Raw genomic sequence first — 26212 nt, forward strand, 5'->3', positions numbered from 1 at the left:
GTTGCCTCTTTGGGTGGTTTCAAAAACACTTCCCTTTGAAAAATATTGCCAGCAGAAACGTGACTTTTATTTCGATGAACTACATGAAAATGTGTCCAAAAGAGAGAATCCACTCCAATATCTATCACTCAGTTGCTCTTCAAAACCCTTAGACTCACTTTAGCCTTGAGTCCCATCTGCAAGGACTTTTCAGTATAAATCCACTATTGCAACAAAACTGATTTTGATCCTTATCTGGTACCTTGGAATAAACTCCAAACTCTCTCCAACTATCTAACTCTCTTTGTTTTGGCTCTCTTATTAAGTTATCCTCAAGTTTATTGTCAGTCAAGCAGCCTTCACAGATGGTTCTTTTGTTAGACTGTTCCATGGCCTTAATTTCATTGTCTAATCGAGTCAGGCTATGGCCTCCACTTCCAGTTTTAAGTATGCCAGGACTACTGTTGCACAATCTCTGCCATGCACTTTTAGAATCTGTTTCTCCAGTATGTGATTATTTTCTGACACACGTTTCACATCTGGATCCACTATTTGAACTTCATTGTGCTTTTTCACTCTCCACTCAATCACCACATTCTGCCAGTCCATGAACCTCGCTTTTTGGCCGTAATTCTGAGCATTCAAACGATATTTAAACTCACCTGTAACTTTTCCTACATATCCCACAGTTGTCCTCCCATTCGCTAGACCCCGCCATCCCCACTGTGGAATTTTAAAAATTCATTCCCGGGATGTGGGCTTCGTTGGCTGGGCCAGCATTTATGGGCCACCTTAGGCAGTTCACCTGTCATAGGTCTGTCATGTGTGTCATGATCACTTATATTACCATTATCCAGCCCTTGATCTGCTGCGTTCTTTTCCTTGGCTTGATCATAAAACAGACCAACACCTCAGGTACAAGATACCTTGTTTTCTTCTATCAGCTGTTCAGAGTTTGAGATTTTGTAATTAATTCCAGTTAATTGTGATGAATGAACCTTAACAGTTTAATTGCTATGTTGATAACCATCACAACCTATTACCATACCAGGACCTTTCCATTTCCTATGATCCCCTCTTTTATAGTATACTAAATCTCCTGACTTGAATTTGTCTCAGTTAGACTTATACGATGCCTTAGTGCTCTTTGCATGCTCTTCAAAGCCTCAGCCTTGGCTCCCTGATTGTAAAGCACAAAGCAGTAGGCAATTTTGGATTTTGCTCGTATACTAATTACTGGAGGTCTATATCCTTCAATCATTTGGAGTGAATTGTTTGCATGAACTGCCCGTGCCAGTGCTGGTCATCAGCAAAAATTTATCCAGCACTTTATCGATCTCTGCATGATTCCTTTCTCTCAATCCGTTGCTAAAAGGGCTTTTTGCTGTGGTATTCATGACTGTAATGTTCATATTTTCGCACATTTTTCCGAACTCATTGTTGGCAAATTCCCCTCCATTATGACTCAGAAACTTCAGTGGTGTCCTCAGTCCAATTCCTTTCCATTCCCCCATGATTTTGACATTAATAACCCTTTTGTCCTTATTATTGTTGTGAAATAACTAAACCTTGTTGACAGGTATTTAAAATGTAGAATAACAATACTTCTGGCTTTGCCCCATACCATTAGATCCATGGCAACGTTTTTTTATTCAGACATGGGATGTGGGCGTCACTGGCTAGGCCCTTGAGAAGTGGGTGGTGAGCTGCCTTGAACTGCTGCAGCCCCTGTGGTGTAGGTACACCCACAATGATGTTAGGGAGGGAGTTCCAGGATTTTGCCCAGCAACAGTGAAGAAGCGGTGACATATTTCCAAGTCAGGATGGTAAGTGGCTTGGAGGGGAACCTGTGGGTGGTGAGGTTTGTCCTGGATGGTGTCAAGCTTCTTGAGTGTTGGAGTATTGTTGGAGCTGTACTCATCCAGGGAAGGGGAGAGTATTCCAGTACAGACCTGATTTATGCTTTGTAGATGGTGGACAGACTTTGGGGAGTCAGGAGGTGAGTTATTCGCCACAGAATTCCTAGCCTCTGACCTGCTCTTGTAGCCACAGTATTTATATGGCTAGTCCAGTTCAGTTCCTGGTCAGTGTTAACCGCCAAGATGTTGATAGTGGGGGATTCAGTGATGGTAATGCCATTGAACATCAAGGGGCAATGGTTGGGTTCTCTCTTGTTGGAGATGCTCATTGCCTGACACTTGTGTGGCATGAATGTTACTTGCTACTTGTCAGCCCAAGCTTGGATATTGTCCAGGTCTTGCTGTATTTGGACGTGGGCTGCTTCAGTATCTGAGAAGTCGCGAATGGTGCTGAACATTGTGCAATCATCAGTGAATCTCCCCACTTCTCACCTTATGATGGAAGGAAGGTCATTGGTGAAGCAGCTGAAATGGTTGGGCCTAAGACACTACCTTGAGGAACTCCTGCAGTGGTGTCCTGGAACTAAGGTGATTGACCTCCAACAACCGCAACTATCTTCCTCTGTGCTAGGTATGACTCCAACCAGTGGAGAATTTCCTCCTGATTCCCTTTGACTCCAGTTTTGTTAGGGCTCCTTGATGCTACACTCGGTCAAATGCTGCCTTGATGTCAAGGGTAGTAACTCTCACCTCACCTCTGGAGTTCAGCTCTTTTGTCCACGTTTGAACCATAGCTGTAATGAGGTCAGAAGCTGAGTGACCCTGGAGGAACCCAAACTGAGTGTCAGTGAGCAGGTTATTGCTAAGCAAGTATTACTTGATAGCACTGCTGATGACCCCTTCTATCACTTTACTGATGATCAAGAGTAGACTGATGGGGCGGTAATTGGCTGGGTTAGGTTTGCCCTGCTTTTTGTGAACAGGGTGTACCTAGGCAGGTTTCAACACTGCTGGGTAGATGCCAGTGTCGTAGCTGTACTGGAACAGCTTGGCTAGGGGTGTGGCAAGTTCTGGAACGCAAGTCCTCAGTACGATTGCTGGAATATTGTCAGGGGCCCATAGCCTTTGCAGTGCCTTTAGCCATTTCTTGATATCATGTGGAGTGAATCGAATTGGCTGAAGACTGACATTTGTGATGCCGGGAACCTCCGGAGAAGACCAAGATGGATCATCCACTCGGCTCTTCTGGCTGAATATTGTTGCAAAGGCTTATCTTTTGCACTGATGTGCTAGGCTTCCCCATCATTGAGGATGCAGATATTTGTGGAGCCATTTCCTCCAGTGAGTTGTCTAATTTTCCACCACCATTCATGACTGGATGTGGCAGGACTGCGGAGCTTAGATCTGATCCGTTGGTTGTGGAATTGCTTAGCTCTGTCTATCACTTGCTGCTTATGCTGGTTGGCAGTCAAGTAGCCCTGTGTTGCAGCTTCACCAGGTTGACATTTCATTTTTAGGTATGCCTGGTGCTGCTCCTGGCATGCCCTCCTGCACTCTTCATTGAACCAGGGTTGATCCCCTGGCTTGGTGGTAATGGTAGAGTGGGGGATGTGCTGGGCCATGAGGTTACAGATTGTGGTTGAGTACAATTCTGCTGCTGATGGCCCACAGCGCCTCATGGTTGCCCAGCCTGGAGTTGCTAGATCTGATCTAAATCTATCCCATTTAGCATGGTGGTAGTGCCACACAACATGATAGAGGGTATCCTCAATATGAAGACTGGACTTCGTCTCCACAAGCACTGTGTGGTGGTCACTCCTCCCGATACTGTCATGGACAGATGCATCTGCGGCAGGCAGGTTGGTGAGGACGAGGTCAAGCATGTTTTTCCCTCTTGTTGGCTCCTTCACCACCTGCCACAGGCCCAGTCTACAATGTCTTTTAGGACTTGGCCAGCTTGGTCTGTAGTGGTGCTACCGAGCCAGTCTTGGTGATGGACATTGAAATCCCCCACCCAAAGTATATTCTGTGCTCTTGCCACCCTTGTCATGTTGAACACCACTTTGAGGAAGTACCATCAGCTGAGGGGGGCAGTGTGTGGTAATCAGCAGGAGGTTTCCTTGCCCATGTTTGACCTGATGCCATGAGACTTCATGGGGTCAGGAGTCGATATTGAGGACTCCCAGGGCAACTCCCTCCCGACTGTCTCCCACTGTGCCGCCACCTCTGCTGGATCTGTTCTGCCGATGGGACAGGACTTACCCAGGGATGGTGATGGTGGTGTCTGGAACATTTTCTGTAGAGTATGATTCCATGAACGTGACCATGTCAGGCTGTTGCTTGACTAGCCTGTGAGACAGCTCTCCAAATTTTGGCACAAGCCCCCAGACGTTTGTAAGGAGGCCCTTACAGGGTTGACAGGGCTGAGTTTGCCGTTGTCATTTCCAGTGTCTAGGTCAATGCCGAGTGGTCTGTCTGGTTTCATTCCTTATTGACTTTTTTTTTTAGTGGTTTGACACAACTGAGTGTCTTGCTAGGCTATTTCAGAGGGTACTTAAGAGTCAACCACATTGCTGTGGGTCTGGAGATACATGTAGGCCAGACCAAGTAAGGACAGCAGATTTCCTTCCCTAAAGGACATTAGTGGACCAGATGGGTTTTTACAACAATTGACATTGGTTTCATGGTCATCATTGGACTTTTAATTCCAGATTTTTATTGAATTCAAATTCCATCATCTGCCATGGTGGGATTCAAACTTGGACCCCTGGAGCATTACCCTGGGTGTCTGGCTTACTACTCCATTGACAATACCACTACACTACTGCGTACCTCCTCATCAAAGTAATGTGCCAATGGATGGCTTACAATAGGATATGGTGGCACCTCCGATACTTTTTCAAGATTTCATTATTCTTACTAATCTTGTACTCATGTACTCTTCATCAACCACACTTGCATCTTCTAGCAGCGTTTTAAGCTTTTGACAAGTAAGCTGAGTATATTGTCCACGTGACTGTTTAAAACGGTCTTTTTCCTCCCTTATTTTAATCACCTGATTCACTTGCCTAATACGTTGATGAAAAACACCAGGTTTCATTAAGGGGATACAATAATGTCATCACTGGGTAAACTGTAGATCTATTGACTTTCCAAAAATAATTGCCTTATCCTCTATGACAAGTTTCATTTGCGCCTTTTTCATGGAAGATTTGCTCAACAGTATAGTTATCTCACTAGAGACTACTTGAGCACTTATAAAATGGTGTACTCCAGCTATTTTACATGGAATTACAATTCCCTTTGTGACCTTAAGGTTTTGTTAACAGCAAACCCAAAGCAAGTAGTACTTCTATATTCTTTAACCTTGTGTTGATCGTCACTACTTTGAATAAAAACAACATTTAGACCAATTTTTACTACATGCTGTTGAAGTACAAACAGTATCTAGTACTGCATTGTTAAAGTAGTCCTCGGATAATACATTCATCACAGGGCTATAATTTCTTGTGACCAGTATAATTCATTAAGATTCATCGCTATCTTCATCCTCTTCCTCAGAATTTTTTTGCGGACCCTGCCTCTTCACTTTCGGTAGTTCGTCACATAATGATACTTTGAATGACACCTGAAGCACCTAATAACTCATCCTTGCGCATTCCTAGGATTCATTCACCTATTATTGCTGCTCAAATTTTGTCTTCTGCTATAATAACCAGATCTACTAAAGGTACTTCCATCCTCATTCTGCCTGTTTTTAATCCTTCCATTGTTTCACTGCTTGCATCCAGTATCTGGACTATTTTGAAATCTTGTTATCATTATGTCCTCTATTCTTTGTGCGACCAGGAGATGTCTCATTTGTTCCATGGAGGAATGAATTCCCCAGGAATTCCTTTAAGGCAGCAGACATTTGATCCAACAGGATCTCCTTCCCCAAGAACTAAACACCTGTCAGAACCAATTACCTGTCAATTGAGACACCTTAGCACAATCTAGTAATTTAAACATTAGTACTGATCCAGTGATCCTGAAATTGAATTTTGTCAATCTTTTGTTACAAGCCTTTGATTTGAGTCTTTTGGATGAAGAAAATAGTACGATTTGTATCATACTGTTTGCAACTTCTTTGTATGTCATACTTTCAAAAAGTATCTCCATTTCAGAGGAATTTGAAAAGTACTGTGATGAGGTAGCCAACACAACAGCCTGGGGTGGACAACTTGAGGTAAGGAATTATTATTTTACTGCAGCTATTTTTAGATCATTCTAATTCAAAGATGATAATTGAAATAATCCACCAATACAAAAGCTAGTCCTTTCACTGGAATCATGTTCTCACTGTCCTTTAGCTAATCATAACCAGCACATTCTGTATTAAAATTATAATTGCTTTCCCACTAGCCTAATAAGGAGGAGTCAGTTTTTAAATTGATACACAAGATGATAGTTAGCACTTATTCCATAAGACCATAAGACATAGGAGCAGAAATTAGGCCATTCAGCCCATCGAGTCTGCTCCGCCATTCAATCATGGCTGATAAGTTTCTCAACCCCATTCTCCCCGTAACCTTTGATCCCCTTACCAATCAAGAACCTATCTATCTCAGTCTTAAATACACTCAATGACCAGGCCTCCACAGCCTTCTGTGGCAATGAATTCCATAGAGTCACCACTCTCTGGCTAAAGAAGTTTTTCCTCATCTCTGTTCTAAAAGGTCTTCACTTCACTCTGAGGCTGTGCCCTCGGGTCCTAGTCTCTCCTACTAATGGAAACATCTTCCCCACGTCCACTCTATCCAGGCCTTTCAGTATTTTGTAAGTTTCAATCAGATCCCCCCTCATCCTTCTAAACTCCATCGGGTATAGACCCAGAGTCCTCAAACGTTCCTCATATGTTAAGCCTTTCATTCCTGGAATCATTCTCGTGAACCTCCTCTGGACCCTCTCCAGGGCCAGCACATCCTTCCTGAGATACGGGGCCCAAAATTGCTCACAATATTCTAAATGTGGTCTGACCAGAGCCTTATAAAGCCTCAGCAGCACATCCCTGCTTTTATATTCTAGTCCTCTCTAAATAAATGCCAACATTGCATTTGCCTTCCTAACTAGTGCTTCAACCTGCAAGTTAACCTTAAGAGAATCCTGGACTAGGACTCCCAAGTCCCTTTGCACTCTAGATTTCTGAATTCTCTCCCCATTGAGAAAATAGCCTATGTCTCTATTCTTCCTACCAAAGTGCATGACCTCATACTTCCCCACGTTGTATTCCATCTGCCACTTTGCCCATTCTCCTAACCTGTCTAAATCCTTCTGCAGCCTCCCCGCCTCCTCAATACTACCTGTCCCTCCACCTATCTTTGTATCATCTGCAAACTTAGCCAGAATGTGCTTAGTTCCTTCATCTAGATCATGAATGTATAAAGTGAAAAGTTGTGGTCCCAACACTGACCCTTGCGGAACTCCATTAGTCACCGGCTGCCATCCTGAGAAGGATTACCCTTATCCCCATTCTCTGCCTCCAGCCAGACAGCCAATCTTCTATCCATGCTAGTACCTTGCCTCTAACAGCATGGGCTCTTATCTTACTGAGCAGCCTCCTGTGCGGCACCTTGTCAAAGGCCTTCTGGAAGTCCAAGTAGATAACATCCATTGGCTCTCCTTTGTCTAACATGCTCGTTACCTCCTCAAAGAATTCTAATTTGTCAGATTTGTCAGGCATGACCTCCCCTTGATGAAACCATGCTGACTTTGCCCTATTTTACCATGCACTTCCAAGTATTCTGAAATCTCATCCTTAATAATGGACTCTAAAATCTTACCAATGACCGAGGTTAGGCTAATCGGCTTGTAATTTCCTGTCTTTTGCCTCACTCCCTTCTTAAACAGGCGTGTTACATTAGCGATTTTCCAGTCCTCTGGGACCCTCCCTGACTCCACTGATTCCTGAAAGATCACCACTAACGCCTCCACTATCTCTTCAGCTATAACCTTCAGAACTCTGGGGTGTACTCCATCTGGCTCAGGTGATTTATCCACCTTCAGACCTTTCAGTTTTCCTAGCACCTTCTCCTTGGTAATGGCCACCATACTCACCTCTGCCCCCCGACTCTCTTGAATTTTGGGAATGTTACTCGTGTCTTCCTACGTGACGCAAAGTACCTATTCAGTTCCTCCGCCATTTCTTTGTTCCCCATTATTACTCCTCCAGCGTCATTTTCCAGCGGCCCAATGTCCACTTTTGCCTCCCACTTACCCTTTATATATCTAAAAAAAACTCTTGCAATCTTCTTTTATATTACTGGCTAGAAATTTACATTTAACCTTCTCCCTCCTTATTTGTTTTTTTAGTTGTCCTCTGTTGGTCTTTGTAGGCTTCCCAATCCCCTGGCTTCCCGCTGCTCTTCGCCGCATTGTATGCTTTCTCTTTAGCTTTTATGCTGTCCCTGACTTCCTTTGTCAGCCATGGTTGCCTCGTCCTCCCTTAAGTCTGCTGCTTCTTCCTAGGGATGAATTTTTGCTGTGTCTCCCAAATTACTCCCAGGAACTCCTGCCATTGCTGTTCCACTGTCTTTCCTGCTAGGCTCATCTCCCAGTCAATTCTGGCCAGCTCCTCCTTCATGCCTCTGTAGTTACCGTTATTCAACTGTAATACCGTTAAATCTGATTCCACCTTTTTCCTCTCAGTTTGCAGGTTAAATTCTATCATATTATGGTCACTTTAATTTATTTATTCCATTTAATTTATAAATCTCTTCAGTGCATGGCATTTTAAATATGTAACTTTGAAGCTCTTATTTTATATTCTTTCTTATCCCTGTATTCTAACAATTATTTTAGGTCCCGCAAGTGTCAAGAGAGTGGTGTTCAAGGTTACTTCACTTACCTAATGCACATTTTTCCTCTGTACTCTTGTTTCAATGAATGTTGCTACAGTGTGGACTATTTAGCATCTTTTCTTCTTTTGTATTTATTGGTTATGATAAATGTTTTGTTAAAAATCAACAAAGGATGATCACTATATGGTGGTGGGGGGGGGAAGGATAAGAGTAAATTAGCAAGAAATAAAAAAAAAAAGTTGCAAGACCTTTTCCATGTAAAAAGGAAAAGATTAGCAAAAGTAAACGTGGGCCCGTAGAGATAGGATAAATTATAAAGGTGGATAAGGAAATAGCAGGGATTAATTATTAACTATCGATCTTTATAGCTGAAGACATAAAAAACATAGTGGGGAACTAAAGGATCAAGAGAAACTGAGGAAATTAAAGTAATTAATATCAGTAGAGAAAAGGTACTGGAGAAATTATTAGGACTAAAGGCTGACAAATCTCCTGGACCTGTTTGCTTAGGTCCTAGGGTTTTAAGAAAGGTGGCAGCAGAGATAATGAATGCATTGGTTTTGAGCTTGCAGGATTCCTTAGATTCCAAGGAAGCAAATGTAAGAGAATAACTGAGGAAAGAGTAGGGCCCGTAAAAGACCTAAAAGGTAACCTATGTGTGGAGGCAGAAGATGTGTATATGGTTCTTAATGAATACTTTGCATTGGTCTTCACAAAAAGAGGAGGCAATGCAGACATTGTAGTTAAGCAGGAGGAGTGTGAAGTATGGATGTGATAAACATAGAGAGAGAAGAAGTATTAAGGGGACTAGCATCCTTGAAAGTGGATAAATCACTAGGGCCACATGAAACATACCCTAGGCCGTTAAAAGAAGCCAGTTTGGATAAAGGAGTGGTGCTGGAGGATTGGAGGTCTGTTTTAAAAGGGGAGTGAGGGATAGATTGAATAATCATAGGCTCGTCAGTCTAACCTCAGTAGTGGGCAAATTATTGGAATCAATTCTGAGAGAATGGATGAACTGTCACTTAGGCACAGATTAATCAAGAACAGTCAGCATGGATTTGTTAAGGAAAGGTCATGTTTGACTAATTTGTTGGAGCTATATAAAACACTAGTTAGGCCACAATTTGAGTACTGTGTGCAGTTCTGGTCACCTCATTACAGAAAGGATGTAACTGCACTAGAGAGGGTTCGATGGAGATTTACGAGGCTGTTGCCAGGACTGTAAAATCGCAGTTATTTGGAAAGATTGGATAGGCTGGTGTTGTTCTCCTTGGAATAGAGGAGGCTGAGGGGAGATTTGATTGAGATGTATAAAATTGTGAGGGGCCTGGAGAGAGTGGATGGGAAGAACCTATTAACTTTAGCAGAGAGATCAGTGACTAGGGAAGCATAGATTTAAAGTGATTGGTAGAAGAATTATAGGGGAGATGAGGAACAATGTCTTCACCCAGAGAGTGGTAGGAGCCTGGCACACTTTGCCTGAAAGGGTGGTAGAGGCAGAAAACCTCATCTCATTTCAAAGGTGCTTGGATGTGTACCTCCAGATCTGCACTGGAATGCTGAGTTTGGCTGCAGTAGAGAGCTTCAGTTGGAGATTGGTGACTGAGGGAGATTGAGTGTTAAATTCTGTCTAAAGTCTAATCTTTCTTTAATTTAGCAATTAACTAAAAGTTGCTGTTAGGGTTGGAAGAAGGTGAGTTTTAGTCCAGCCTTAAAACAGGGCTCATATAGGCTCTACTTGTAACTGTAACTAGTTAATTAGATAACTGGCTTAATCAGGTTTTCAGAGGCTAAGTTCAGAGAGTATAAAAGTAGGCTATCTTACAGTGCTGGCTTTGGCTGCACTGGAGCGCTGTGTTTGGCTGCAGTAGAGATCTTCAGTTGGAGATTGATGACTGAGAGAGTTTTACAGTTTAAAACAGCGAGAGGAGAGCCAGGATTTTCACAGTTTAAAACAGCGAGAGGAGAGCCAGGATTTTCACAGTATAAAACAGCGAGAGGAGAGCCAGGATTTTCACAGTTTAAAACAGTGAGAGGAGAGCCGGGATTTTCACAGTTTAAAACAGCGAGAGGAGAGCCGCGAGCACTCGGAGAGCAGGCCTGCGTGAGAGGGGCAATGGCAGCGGGAGATAAGAAGGGGAGAGAGCCCCTTTAACCTGTTTATACCTGGCAGAGCCAGTGCGTGACGTCACAGGAAAACAGGTAGGTGACTGGAGGGTATCTCTCCCGTGTCTCTTTTGATTGGCCAAGTGGGTTAAATCAGGAGACGTTATTACAGCTGAAGAGTACAGTTAAGAACTTCACTTTTAAAATATTTAACATCCAAATTAATTAATTAAATAGAACAGAGATGGCTGGGCAGGCGATGTGTTGCAGCTGTAGTATGTGGATACTGGTGCAATCTGCGGTGACCACATCTGCAGCAAGCATTGGCTACTCGAGGAACTTCAGCTCAGAGTTGATAAGCTGGTGTCCAAGCTGCGGACACTGACACATCAGGGAGGGGGAGAATTACCTGGACACTGTGTTTCAGGAGGCAGTCACACCCTTTAGATTAATTAATCAAATTTGGTCCGTGGTCAGGGACAGGAGGGCGTGATTGCGAGTGAGGCAGGTATGGGGATCCAGAATTTAGCTTTGGAGGAGCCTCAGCCAGTGCCCTTGTCCAATAGGTACGAGGTTCTTGCACCCGGTGTGGATGAGGGCACAGACTGCAGGGAGGATGAGTGAACTGACCACAGCACCGTGTTACAGAATGCCATTCAAGTGGGGGGAGAAAAGAGAAATGTAGTAGCAAAAGGGAATAGTATAGCTAGGGGAATAGATACTGTTCTCTGCAGCAAAGACAGAGAGTCCCGAAGGCTGTGTTGCGTACCTGGTGCCAAGGTTAAGGACATCTCTTCTGGGCTGGAGAGGAACTTGGAGTGGGAGGGGAAGGATCCAGTTGTAATGGTCGATGTAGGTACCAATGACATAGGTAGGCCTAGGAAAGAGGTTCTGCTGAGGGACTACGAGCAGCTCAGGGCTAAATTAAAAAGCAAAACCACAAAGATGATAATCTCTGGATTACTACCTGAGCCATGTGCAAATTGGTGTAGTTAATAAAATTAGAGAGGTAAACGCGTGGCTCAAAGATTGGAGTGGTTCCGATTCATGGGACACTGGCACCAGTACTGGGAAGGAGAGAGCTGTTCCATTGGGTCGGCTTCATTTGAACCATGCTGGGACCAGTGTCCTGGCGAATCGTATAACTAGGATTGTAGATAGGGCTTTAAACTAATTAGTTGGGGGGAGGGTTCAATTGAAAGGAAGTTTAGAAAATCAAAAATAAACAAGAGAGCGGAGGTGCAGAGTAGCGAAGAGGTGAACGATAATCAAAGTATGACAGGAAGGGGCAGAAAATATAAGCAGAAGAGTGCAGCAGAAATTAGAACCAGAATGAGTAATGGTAAAAAGTCAGAGCTTAAGGCTCTTTATCTGAATGTACATAGCATTTGTAACAAGATGGATGAATTGATGGCAGAAATAGAAATAAATGGAAAACAAAAACAAAAATAAAAAATACCTGGAAAAACTCAGCAGGTCTGACAGCATCTGCGGAGAGGAACGCAGTTAATGTTTCGAGTCCGTATGACTCTTCAACAGAACTAAGGAAAAATAGCAAAATAAATGGATATGACTTGATAGCTATTACAAGATGTGGTTGCAGGGTGACTAAGACTGGAAACTGAATATTCAAGGGTATTCGATGTTCTGGAAAAATAGGCGAAAAGGAAAAGGAGATGGGATAGCATTTTTAATAAAGGAAGGTATCAGTGTGGTGGTGATTAGTGATATAAGTGCAATAGATCATGATGTGGAATCAGTTTGGGTGGAAATAAGGAATAGCAAGGGGAAGATGTTAGGGGTGTGAGCAGTCTATAGGCCCCTGAAGAGTTGCCTCACTGTAGGACAAAGTATAAATCGGGAAATAATGGAGGCATGTAAGAAGGGCACCAGAATTGTCATGGGTGATTTTAATCTGCATATTGACTAGACAAATCAGATTGGCAGATTGGATTTGTAGAGTGCATCAGGGATTGTTTCTTGGAGCAATATGTTGCAGAATCTACCGGGGAACAGGCTACTTTAGATATAGTAATTTGTGTAATTTAAGTAGGATTAATAAGAGCTCTTGCAGTTAAGGATCCTCTAGGGGGTAGCAATCACAACATGGTAGAATTTCAAATTCAGTTTGAGGGTGAGCAACTTGGATCTCAAACCAGTAAATAAGGGCAATTATAGAGGTATGAAGGAAGAGTTGTCTAAAGCGGCCGGGAAAATAGACTAAGGGGAAGGTCATTGGATGAGCAGTGGCAGACATACATTTGAGCAGGTATTTCATTACGCTTAGCAAAAATTTATCCCGGTCAAAAAGAAAGACTCGATGAGAAGGATGAACCATCCGTGGTTAACAAAGGCAGTTAAGGAGAGTATCCAATCAAAAATTAAGGCATACAAAGCAATGAAAATTAGTGGTAGGCCAGAAGATTGGGTATTTTTTAGGAACCAGCAGCGGATCACTAAAAAGCTGATAAAGAGGGAGAAAATTTATGATGAAAATAAATTGGCAAGAAATATAAAAACAAACAGCAAGAGCTTCTACAGGTATATAAAAAGAAAGAGTAGCTAAAGTGAGGGTGGGACCCTTGGAGGATGCAACTGGAGAATTGGGAACAGGGAAATGGCAGATAATTTAAACTAATATTTTGCATCGGCCTTCACAGTGGAGGACACTATAAATGTTCCAAAGATATCAGACAAGCAAGGAGTTAATGGGAGGAAAGATCTTGTAACAGTCTCTTTCACAAGGGGCAAAGTATTTGAGAAACTAATGGGACTAAAGGCAGATAAGTCGCCAGGATCTGATGGCCTGCATCCAAGGGTTTTAAAAGAAGTGGCTGCGGATATAATGGAGGCATTGGTTGAAATATTCCAGAACTCACTGGATTCTGGGATGGTCCCAGCTAAAGTGACGCCCCTGTTCAAAAAGGGAGGGAGACAAAAAACAGGAAACTATAGGCCAATCAGCCTAACATCAATCGCTGGGAAAATACTGGAGTCCATTATTAAGGAAGAAATAGCAGAACGTTTAGAAAAGATTAATGCAATCAAACAGAGTCAACATGGTTTTGTGAAAGGGAAATCATGTTTCACAAATTTGCTAGAGTTCCTTGAGGATATAACAAGCAGAGCTGATAAAGGGAACCCAGTAGATGTAGTGTATTTAGTTTTCAAGAAGGCATTCGATAAGGTGTCACATAAAAGGTTATTGCACAAGATAGGAGTTCACGGTATTGGGGGTAATGTATTGGCATGATTGAAGATTGGTTAACACACAAAAGACGGAGAGTCAGAATTAATGGTTTTTTTTCAGGTTGGAAAGACATAACTAGTGGAGTGCCACAAGGATCAGTCCTAAGGGCTCAATTATTTACTATCTATATTAATGACTTGGAGGAGGGGGCAGAATGTAATGTATCCGAATTTGCTGATGATACAAAAATAGGTAGGAGGGCATGTTGTGATGAGGACATAAGGAATCTGCAAGGGAATATAGACAGGTTGAGTGAGTGGCAAAAACTTGGCAGATGGAGTTTAATGTAGGAAAATGTGAGGTCATGCACTTTGGTAGGAAAAATCAAAAGGCAGACTATTATTTAAATGGAGAGAGACTCCAAAAAAGTGCAGCACAGAGGGATTTGGGTGTTCTTATGCACGAAACACAAAAGGTTCAAAAGAGATTCACTAGGCTGATTCCTGGGATGAAGGGGTTGACTTACAAGAACGGCTAAACCAGTTAGGCCTTTATTCATTAGAGTTTAGAAGAATGGGGGTGATCTTATTGAAACGTACAAGATTCTGAGGGAGCTTGACAGGGTAGATTTTGAGAAGGTGTTTCCACTAGTTGGGGAATCTTGAACTAAGGGACATAGTTACAGAATAAGGGGACACTCATTTAAAACTGAGATGTGGAGGAATTTCTTCTCTCAGAGGGTAGTGAATGTCTGGAATTCTTTACCTCGGAGAGTGGAGGCTAGATCACTGAGAGTATTTAAAGAGGAGGTAGATAGATTTTTAAAATATTGGGAGTTGAGGGCTATGAGGAGCTGGCACGAAAGAGGAGTTGAGACCTGGGGCAGATCAACCATGATCTTATTGAATAGCCGGGCAGGCTTGAGGGGACGAATGGCCTACTCCTCCTATTTCTTATGTTCTTATGAAGTGCTATAAATCGCAGGGCTACAGATCAAATGTTGTGAAGTGGGATTAGGCTGGGTGGCTCATTTTTCAGCCAGTGCAGACACGATGGGCCAAGTGGCTTCCTTCTGTGCTGTAAACTTTCTATGATTTTATATGATTGTAGTCAGAATGTGTTTTTATTTTCCTTTTATGTAAGATAGCCCTTCATTTTCCCACCCTGGCTATTTGTTTCTTTGGGGAAAACTTTCCAAACACTCTGCCTTCTAGGAAGTTATTTAATTCTGTTAGACATGTTGGTGGTTTGGGCAGACAAGTGGCAGATGAAGTTCAATGCAGAGAAGTGTGAGGTGATTCATTTTGGCAGAATATGGAGAGACAGTATAAAATAAAGGGAGAAACTCTAAAGGAGGTGAAGAACAGAGGGACATTGGTGTATATGTACATGTTATTGAAATGGCAGGGCATGTTGAGAGACCAGTTAATAAAGCATATAATATCTTGGGCTTCATTAATAGGGTCATTAAGTACAAGAGTAAGGAGGTCACATTGAACTTATATAAGACACTAGTTAGGCGTCATCTGGAGTACTGTGTCCAGTTCTGAGTACCTTACGTGAGGAAGGATGTGAAGGCATTGGAGAGAGTACAGAGGAGATTCACAAGAATGATTCCAGGGATAAAGAACTGTAGCTATGAGGACAGATTGGAGAGGTTGGGACTGTTTTCCTGGGAGAAAAGAAGGCTGAGAGGAGACTTGATAGAGGTATTCAAGATCCTGAGGGGTATGGATAGGGTAAATAGTGAGAAACTGTTCCCATTCAAGAGAGCATCAAGAACAACAGGGCACAGATTCAAAATAATTGACAAAAGTTGTAATAGTGAGGTGAGGAAGAATTTTTTCACCTAGAGGGTGGTTGGAGTCTGGAACAAACCGAATGAAAGTGTGGTGGAGGCAGGTTCGATTGAGGTATTCAAAAGGGAATTGGATTGCCAACTGAAAAGAAAGAATGTGCAAGGTTACGGGGATAAGGTTGAATGCTCTTTCAGAGAGCCAGTGCAGAATAGATAGGCCAAATGACCACCACCTGCACTGTAAAGATTCTGAAATTCTGTGATTTTGTAACATGTCCATATACAAGAGACACAGAGGGCAGAATTTTCCACCTAAGTGGGACTAAGTGCTCTGGCGGAGGCAGGAGCAGGGAGAGTTTCCCACCATGGAGACGGCTGGGAATTCACACCATATCACGCAATGTTGACCCAATTAATTATGCAGTTGGGGGTTTCCTGACGTTTTGCATGGTGGGGGCAGGCTGGATGGCCTGTGCCTCGCCATCATACCCAGGCGCCATATTTTAAAAGTGCCCATTCATCAGCTGACCCAGTATTGAAGATAGAAGACCCGCCTCCTGGAAAATTCTGAAGATAGAAGATGGACCTTCTGGAAGATCCTGTAGATAGAAGATCCACATTGTAGATGCTCCACTCACCCACTGCTGCATGTGGTGTTGCAGGGTCTGGTTGCTGGTGGCCTCCATCTTCCCTTTCGATCTCCATGAGCTGCCACAGGCCTTCTTGCAGGTAAGTCCGACATTTGCACACCACGTCGGTCCGGACGTGTTCTGGACTGACACGGACGATTGGGCACGGAAGCTGATTCTGGTTGGGCCTTCATCTGCATCCCATTAATGGGATGCAGAACGGTTTGATGCCGGTCTCTGGTGGGAATGGCTCTCCATGACACTGGGAGCGCATGTTCCCACTGCCGTTTTATGCTGGCGGGAACCCAATTTTTTGCCTCCCGCCTCATTGTCGTCGTCGTTTCCCCCCCCCCCCCCCCCCCCCCCCCCTCCCCAACACCTTCCATTAAACCTGCTGCGGGAGATCTCTGTAAAATTCTACCCACAGTTAGTATACAGATAGCAATATGTTCATTAAGTTAATTCTTGGGATGAGATGTTTATTAAAATGGGCCTCTGCTCTCTGGTGTTAAGAAGAATGGGAGGTAATCCCATTGAAACATAAAAGGTTTGAGGGGAATCCACAGGGTACATGCTGAAAGGCTGTTTTCTCCTGGCTGGAGAGTCTAGAACTAGGGGGCATTTTCTCAGGATAAGTGCTTGATCATTTAAGACTGAAATGAGCAGGAATTTCTTTATTCAGTGGGTTGTAAATCTTTGGAATTCTCTACCTCAGAGTAGTATTGGATCTTCAATCATTGACTATATTCAAAGTTGAGAAAGAGTGCTTTGGGACTCTAGGAGAATCAAGGGATATGGAGATCAGGCAGGAAAGTGAAGTTGAGATTGAAGATCAATCATATTGAATATTCATATTGTCGAAGGACCATATGGTCTTCTCTTGGTCTTATTTCTTATGTTCTTAAAGAATGAAAAGTGAAAAGGTAGGATTCAGAACTTTCGAAGTTGAGTGAAAAAAATAGCATTTTGAATTATCACCATAGAAGGCTATGCTTTTTGCTGTTTTTAAATGGTAATCGAGATGTTGGCACAGTCAAGTGCTGAATCAGAACATTGATGTTTATATCTGTAGACCAGAATATTTAAAGGATGCTTTAAGTCAATGTGTGATATCATTTATGTGGGAAAGTGGAGGAATTGTCAAGTAATTTACCATAAGTCCTACTAGTAATTCAGAGGATATAAATAAAGTAAATTGAGGCAGTGAGTAGGACAAACGCCACCTAGTATATCTGGCATGAATTTAATTACAAATCTTCCTACAGCAAGACAATGTGGAAGGATGGAAGCTTACCTCAGGCAAGAGTTGCTTTTAGGATTAATAACCCGGTATAATGACCGTTAATACCTACAATGCTAACCTTGTACTAATCCAGATAGCCAGGCGGTAAAGGATAAAGTTGGAGTCTAATCTTTACACAGTTACAAGCTTTTATTTAGAGAGACAAACATACATCTCCAATAACCACAGTTCCAGTCTGGTGCTGTGTATAGGAGTCCAACTGAATCTAAAACAATCTGACAGTTGATCACTTGCATCCATTTATTTAATTTTAGATCCTTTCTTTCTAACTCATATACTTTGTCATTTTTGTCATCTGGCATGCTCCAGGAATGGGTGCTGCCATGCAATCAAAACTGCCGGTTAATGGGGACTTGCATTACTCTGGACATAAGACAAGGTGCAGCTCTGTCTTTGAAGGGTTGAAGAGAGAGGGGAAGCAGCTGGGCAGTCAAGGGCCCCAGCACAGCAAGGCATCACAGTAAAACCAGAACTAAACAGATCACCACCACAACTTAAGACCAAGCTAAGCAGAAGCTCTCATGGGTTTGGATAAACAGCTTTGAGCGCAGTACCCAGATGTTCACTCCAAGTGGATTTGATAGTACAATGCGATGTGAACAAATGCACTCTCATTAATAAAGTATAAAATGTATGTTATATTATTGCAGTGTGACCACGGGTGAGAAATTTCCACCATTACATTCTTCTTTTCCGACCTTCAGAACTGCTTTTCAAACAAAACTCAAGCTGTCAGTTTTACTGGCAGTTGCTCTGAGCGATAATTGCTGCTTCCAACCTTTGGGCAGCTTCGTGAGTTTCCGGCAGGCTTTTTAAACAAATTGGAACTGACAGGGTTTGGGGGCTGTCAGAAATTCCAGTTACTAGAGCATTACAGTTGGTGCAGTGATGGATAACATAAACCTTACTGTACATTATTCCATATGAGCGATTACCTACATCACATTCAATGGGTCCATTATATTCAGGATATCGATTTTACGGAATTTCACTTAAAATATTTGGCAAATGGAATCCCACCTCCGCTGCCTCCCGTAGAGCCAGTGCTTCAGCAGTCAGGGTACCTTTAACGACCTTTTTTATTTCTTTTGGCTTCCCAAGCCCAGGCATTCTTACCCCTAAGAAATTGTATGAAACCATGTGTGCTAGAATTCCGATCAGGAAGGTAGCATGGGAAGCATCCACTAAAAATAACTAGTTTCATGTTCTTTGGGATACTTGAGGATGGGAACTAAAGTATGCATTTATCTAGATTTAATTTTCTTCATGTTTTATTTGTTCTAAAACATTATGGAATTTAGGATATTTCATCCTAGTACTTAATGCTAACACATCAAAACTAGCATCTGGTCTAGCCTGAGTGCACAACCGGTATAGGGTCATAGAGTCATTTATGGCACAGAAGGAGGTCATTCGGCCCATCAAGTCAGTCAGTCCCATTCCACTGTTCTATCCCATAGAATTACAAGTTTATTTCCCTTAAGTGCTTACCATCTCCTTTTCAACTGACCAGTAGAGCTTTGCAATTGCTCTGTTTATTCTATAAATATAACATCATCTTTCTGTGAAACTAATATGAGGAACCTGCTCTAAATACCTACTTTGCTAAAATCTAGATATAGTTAAAAGCCCCACAAGTTCAACTTCCTATTTTAAATTCTACTCAAATCTTGTTCATAATATATTTTACAAATGCCACAATATTACTCCATAATACACCAAAAACATGCATCATGTAGATGCTTGATGGTTTTCCTTAATGAAACAAGCTATTTTGAGTAAGTCTCAAATTTAGGGGGCCCCCCCTATCGAGCTCTACCACCCCACTCTACCAGCTTATATTTTATCTCATTTCTATATGTCTTAGTTCTGATGAAGGGTCATACGGACTCGAAACATCAACTGTATCCCTCTCTGCAGATGCTGTCAGACCTGCTGAGTTTTTCCAGGTATTTTTGTTTTTGATCTGACTCCCTTTGTTTTGCCTCTCATTAATTTACCCTCAAGTTTATTGGCAGCCACCAAACCTTCACAGTCACGAGGACTTCTGCTTCTAGTTCTATTGTGAGACTGTTCTGCAGCCTTTATTTCACTGTCTAACCTAATTGGACTAGTACTGTGAGACCTTCCTCATGCACTATCGGAGGCTCTTTCTCCAATATGGGATCATTTTTCTGACGCTAGAATCACTTCCAGACTCTCTCTGAATACTTGCACTATGCTTCCTTACTCTTCACTATTTCACCCCATTCTTCCACAATGGCCAATGGCATTTTAGTTTTATTTCTGAACTTTTTTTCATAGTTTCCAAGCTTCATCTTTAGGCAACTAGTTCCTGTTATACTCCAAATAGGAAAGTGACGAAGGATAGAGCTGGAGTCTAATGTTTACACACTTACACATTTGTATTTGGAGACACACATTATAAACATGCACTTCCTAACCCAATAGCCATAGTTTCAGTCTGCCCCCATATATATGAGCCCAAGTGAATCCCCAGTTAATGCCCATCACTTGAATACAGTTAAATACTGAATTACTCTACAATTAACAAACTAACTAGGTTGAGTGAAATGTCTTGTCTTGTTTGTTTTAATTAGTTTTTGTTTTTTGGTCTTTATGTTTGCCTTGTGATGGTTATTATAATTACTACCTGAACTAATTTTGTTGAAGACTTGAAGCCAATAGAGAAGTGAGGCTTCTGTCACTTTTCTTCCTGGTTCTTGTTATCTCAGTCAATCTGTTAACATCCATCTATTGTCTCAGTAGATCTCTCCCTAGATTTAATTCTAATCTCTGCTCTAAACCTGTTAGCAATTTTTTAAGTAGTTCGTCGGATGTGAGCATCACTGGCATTTGTTGCCCATCCCTAATTACTCTTGTGAAGTTGGTGCTGATCTGCCTAATTGAACAAGGCGCCTGTCCTACTGTAATTTAAACAGTTGGATGCTATTTATGGTGCTCCGATAATGTCTTTGATCACATAGATGGTCTGCACGATATAGGAAACTACAGCTTTCAGTAAGATTGTATTTGAATATCCATGCTATTTTTCTATATCTTGCGCAAAATTGAAGGGATGGGTGGGGGGTGGGGGGGAATGTAAAGTTCATATAAATATCGCTGAGCTCCAAAGAGCTTTTACAAAGCAAAAGTTGCTAGAGTTGATTTCATTCTTTACACTGATTATCAAGATTAGTTTTGCTTTCCAGGTATAATATTGAATTTGGTGCATGAATTCTATTTTTACTTATATAGTGATACCATAAGTTATTTGTCCTCTGAGATAATTAATGCAGTTGCTTCATTTTGGTTAGAAAAATTGTCATCACTCAGTAAAAATTAAAAATCTTCCAGCCATGCACTTTTGCTCTACTCTTCAAACCATTTAATGCTTGTCATGATGATTTTTTCCAAGTTGATGTTCACTGTTCGAGAAAATTAGTTTGTTTTTTAACTAACTTGCAAACCAGTGAGCTCTAGTTTGCATCTGTTTATACTGAATTAAACCCATATCTCAAAGATGTAAGGACTGTCATAAGACTATAAGATGTAGGAGCAGAAGTAGGCCATACGACCCATCGAGTCTGCTCCACCCTTCAATGAGATCATGGCAGATCTGATAATCCTCAACTCCACTTTCGTGCCTTTTTCCCATAACTCTTGATTCCCTTACGGATTAAAAATCTGACTATCTCAACCTTGAATATACTTAACGACCCAGCCTCTACAGCCCTCTGCGGTAAAGAATTCCACAGATTCTGAGAGAAGAAATTCCTCCTCATCTCTGTCTACTAGCTGCACATGCTATCTCAGCATCTATCTTATGGTTTTGGGTTTCATTCAAAATTGCGAAATGTTAAAAATATCTAATTTTTCTTCTTCAATATTTGTTTAATTCCTTGCAGTTGAGGGCTTTGTCTCACGTTTTGCAAATGCCAGTGGAGGTGATACAAGCTGACTCAACTCCAATCATAATAGGTGAAGAGTATGGAAGCAAACCAATAATTCTCGTGTAAGTGGAAACTCTGGGGATTTTACTACAAACTACAACAATACTTGTCTAGTAGTGCTTTTTTGCATCAGATTGAGAAAGCTTATTAAGAATAAATATTCCTATTTAAAAAGACGTCTTTCCTGATCACACAACAGCAATGAGGAGAAAGATGGCCCATTCTCCTGGCTGCACTAATATGCTTTGGATTAGATGCTGCAACTGCAGGTCTGGATGACATTCCTTCCACTTTATCAGGATACTAAGAGGACTTGGTTTCCTTCCTCTGCACACAGGAAAGAGTGTAGCCTCTGTTCAGCACAGTGCAGCTGAGATAAGGAACTTAGTGTTATTTTTGTTACTTACCTGTGAACTAGACTTGCCTATATCTAAAACAAAAACAGAATTACCTGGAAAAACTCAGCAGGTCTGGCAGCATCGGCGGAGAAGAAAAGAGTTGACGTTTCGAGTCCTCATGACCCTTCAACAGAACTGAGTAATATTAGGAGAGGGGTGAAATATAAGCTGGTTTAAGGTGGGGGGTGGGTGGGGGGAGAGAAGTTGGCGGGGGGGGTGGTTGTAGGGACAAGCAAGCAGTGATAGGAGCAGATAATCAAAAGATGTCACAGACAAAGGGACAAAGAGGTGTTGAAGGTGGTGATATTATCTAAACGAATGTGCTAATTAAGAATGGATGGCAGGACACTCAAGGTACAGCTCTAGTGGGGCTGAGGTGGAAAGACTGACAGGGCATTAAAGATATAGATTTAAAAATAATGGAAATAGGTGGGAAAAGAAAAATCTATATAAATTATTGGAAAAAAACAAAAGGGAGGGGGAAGAAACGGAAAGGGGGTGGGGATGGAGGAGGGAGTTCAAGATCTAAACCTCTTTTCTTCTCCGCCGATGCTCCCAGACCTGCTGAGTTTTTCCAGGTAATTCTGTTTTTGTTTTGGATTTCCAGCATCCGCAGTAGATTTTTGTTTTTGCCTATATCTACTATGTACAAAAAAAAATAGGTTGGTTAGAACATTCAATTTCAAATTTAAATCCCTATATTAACTCCTGTGGATAAGTGTTTTCATTTTAGATTTACCTGCAATTTGTGTTAGTCTGGAGATGACACAATAATTTAAAGTTACATGATAGAGTGACAGCTTTTATATGAGAATCAGTAATCTTTCTTTCCTGAAGTTATCAGTACTAAAATATGGAAACAAATCAAGACCAATTTATTATTAGAAAATTATTTTTCAATTAGTTCTTTTGGGATAGGATGGGTTGGCCACAGACCACATTTCTGATCCCAGCATCACTGGTCTCAGTTATCTGGCCTGTAGTTGTAAATCACTTTTCTTCCTTCATGTTTCAGGCTGGCCTCTTGCCGCTCCACATTGCTGACTACATATCCTCTGCTCCCTTATAAATTTTAGAAAAAGTAAATACCACCACACCCAGTCTTGAGCACACAACCCTTGCTGTGTATGTAGACTGACTTTATATTGTAGGTTGGACATATCATTGAAAACTTAACACGAGCTGACAACAACCCAATATTTTCTGACATGTCAACATTTCTAAAGTTAATGGTGAGCATTTCTCGTTGAGGCAAGAAGGAAACAATAATTGCACCAGAAATACTGTCACAAATGACTCCAATTTGATGAGTCAGAATTCAAATATCAACAGTTATGTAACTACAGATGCAACAGCCATCTAAATACTGTAATTTTGGATGGTACAACTCTTTGGGAAGTGACATATTATTTCAGGGTAAGCAGATATCAGAAATTGAAGATGAGATTAAACCAGGAAATGTGCTGAATTGCTAACTACTCTTTTAATGACTAAGAGTGAATCTCTTGCACTATTGTCACAGTTGGTCAAAGAATATGCTGTTTTGTAACAGTCAGATTGTTAATATTGAAAAAAAATCAGTCAGGAGTTCAGCCAGGAGTGGGGCTGTTGTAAAATTGGAACACTTGCTAATGTTGTTTATTCTTTGTAAAAACTGCTTCATATCATACAGTCTTATGATTTTGAATACTTTCTTCTTGTTTACAGGTATATGAGACACGCATATGGTTTGGGAGAACATTATAACTCTGTAGAACAATTAACTGACTTACCTACAGAAGACATATGCTAAATACTGATCAGCATTTACACTTTACTTCTTACATCAAAGTATTTGAATTTCTCAGTTGTAATTTTCATGTTGAGCTGAAAATTGTACTACTTTCACAGTTCATGTGGGGAATTTGAAAATGATGATGCATTTCCCAGTTTTTCTTTCTTGAACAGACCATTTAATTGTGTGAAGACCAGCAATAAAAGCTGAATGAAGACTGCATGTGTTCATTGGGATTAAACAATGTCAGTGATCCTGCTGTTCAGTATATGCTGTGCATAGTGAGACAAATAAAATTTCAGATGTGAAAAGCAATGAAAATGGGCCCAGTAGGTTGTCTCAATCAGGCATCCATGTTTTCTGTAAAAGGAAGTTGCAGCAGTTGACTTCTAATTATTATTCAGTGTTATAGCACAAACGTGTAATGCTTACTTTATATTTTGTACCATTCAATTTTAAGATATCATGCTGTAATACATTGCAAAGATCTATTGATTGAGTAATTTTCTTAATCTCTGAAAATGACACTTCATGCAATTTGTGTGGATTCGGCAGAATGATTTGAAGGGCAATTTATTATTTTAAAAAAACACTATTTGGCTTTTGAAAAAGAATCAGAAATAGCTCTTGCTATCATAAAAAGTTGTCTTTGCAGTTTTCTCCCTTATCTACACATAAATGGGATACAGCTACATGGGTATTGGCTTCCCTTTACTGCTTCAGCCAAATGGACAGGTGTGAGTGTTGCGCATTGTCAAATCTGTTCCTATCGCATCTGGATCTACATGTTTGTTCCAGCAGCAGTCTGCATAAAAATCAGGAGCACGACCTCTGACAGACAATTTTAAAAAAATCCTCTTCAAATATTTTGAAATTTGCTGAAAAAACATAAATGCTATTCCTAACTTTTTAAGAAATGGTTGTGCATCTCAGGGGGAAAAGTAGATTCCAGTGCAAAACTAAAAGTCCTTCAGTGTACTGTGTTGGAGTCAGGGAGAAGAGATGCCTGACCCAGCTTGAAAACATGATACTTTAATATGTCAGGTATGTTTGGAATTCTGCATTTGCACTTGCCAGAAACTTATCACTGACTCTCGGATAACCCAACAACTAAACTGATAGAAAGTGCAAATGAGAAGGAAAACCAACTGATTTCAGTTGAGCATGCATCATGGGCATGTAAAGAAATGTTAATTAAGTTTTATGATGATTAAGACTGAAGCAGGTTGTAAACGCTTTAATGCTTGAACTTGTGTATCTATTTATTGAACAGTGAGATGCATCAAAACAGATCCTATTTTTAGATCATGAGTAATGGTTGTTCTACAGTGATCAACACTTGGCAGTTATATGATTGGATTAAGCAAGAAACAACAATTTGCACATCTCTAGTGTCCTTTACCGAACAAAATGTTCCAAGGTGTTTCGCAGGAAGTTAAGAGACATGAGCGTGAAGAGAAAAAGGTGACAGAAGGCCTGGTCAAAGAGGCAGATTTTGAAAGACTTTTGAAGACTGGGAAAGATATGGTGAGGTAGAGAAATTTCTGTAAAAAAGTTGCAGATTCCATATGGTTGGAGTTGATGGGAGGTATTGACGGGCTTAGTATAATCGGTGAAAACTCAAAATTATCCATTTTGGTAGAAGGAATAGAAAAGTAGATTTTTTTTAAAAATGAGGGAGAGACTAGTAAATATTGGCATGCAGAGGGATTTGGGTGTCCTTGCAAACGAATCACAAAGTTAACTTGCAGGCACAGCAAGCCATTAGGAAGGCAAATTATATGTTAGCCTTTACTGCAAGTGGAGTATAAGGAAACCTTGCTACAGTTAGATAGAGCTTTGGTGAGACCGCAGCTGGAGGACTGTGTAGTTTTGGTCTCCTTACTGAAAGATGGATATACTTGGCTTAGAATTGGTTCATTGAATGTTTGCTAGATTCATTCAACAACAATTTATATTGACGGGCATTTCTAGGTGGAGGGCAGTAAGGATGTGGTGGTGGTGGAGGCGGCAGAAGCAACTAAATAGGTACTGTCAGTTTTGTGCATCAAGATATCCATGAACTTTTTTTGTCAGGGTAATGAAGATGGAGGTAATTATAGGTGGTAGGCAGTGTTGAAGACTTTGGCTGTCTTTGTCATCAGGTAATTAGATAACTTTATCACATAAAGACAGAGACAATACTGTTTCAGGTGGTCATGTCAGCTCTGCTGATGATGAACAATCAGAACCAGAACAGTGCCGCACAACACCTCAAGTATGAAGGCACAAAGTTTGTAACAGGAATGGTGTGGTTAACTGCTCAACAGCCTCTGGCTCTGTCAGCCCTATCACCTCTGAGAAACTATTATATTTCTGCAGGAAAGGTAGGATGGAGGCAA

The 26212-nt window shown here is 41.3% G+C and overlaps 1 protein-coding gene across 1 annotated transcript in view; it reads left to right on the forward strand.

The window, feature by feature from the left end:
- otud6b (OTU deubiquitinase 6B) overlaps window positions 1-24305 on the forward strand; it is a 38900-nt gene extending 14595 nt beyond the window's left edge. The window contains exons 5-7 of the mRNA XM_078540723.1: window positions 6005-6066; window positions 21615-21721; window positions 23765-24305. Coding sequence (XP_078396849.1) covers window positions 6005-6066; window positions 21615-21721; window positions 23765-23849 — 254 coding nt within the window. The 3' untranslated portion in view covers window positions 23850-24305. The remainder of the gene's footprint in view (window positions 1-6004; window positions 6067-21614; window positions 21722-23764) is intronic.
- The last annotated feature ends 1907 nt before the right edge of the window (window positions 24306-26212 follow it).

Source organism: Cetorhinus maximus, chromosome 4, assembly GCF_964194155.1.
Source record: "Cetorhinus maximus chromosome 4, sCetMax3.hap1.1, whole genome shotgun sequence".
NCBI lineage: Eukaryota > Metazoa > Chordata > Chondrichthyes > Lamniformes > Cetorhinidae > Cetorhinus > Cetorhinus maximus.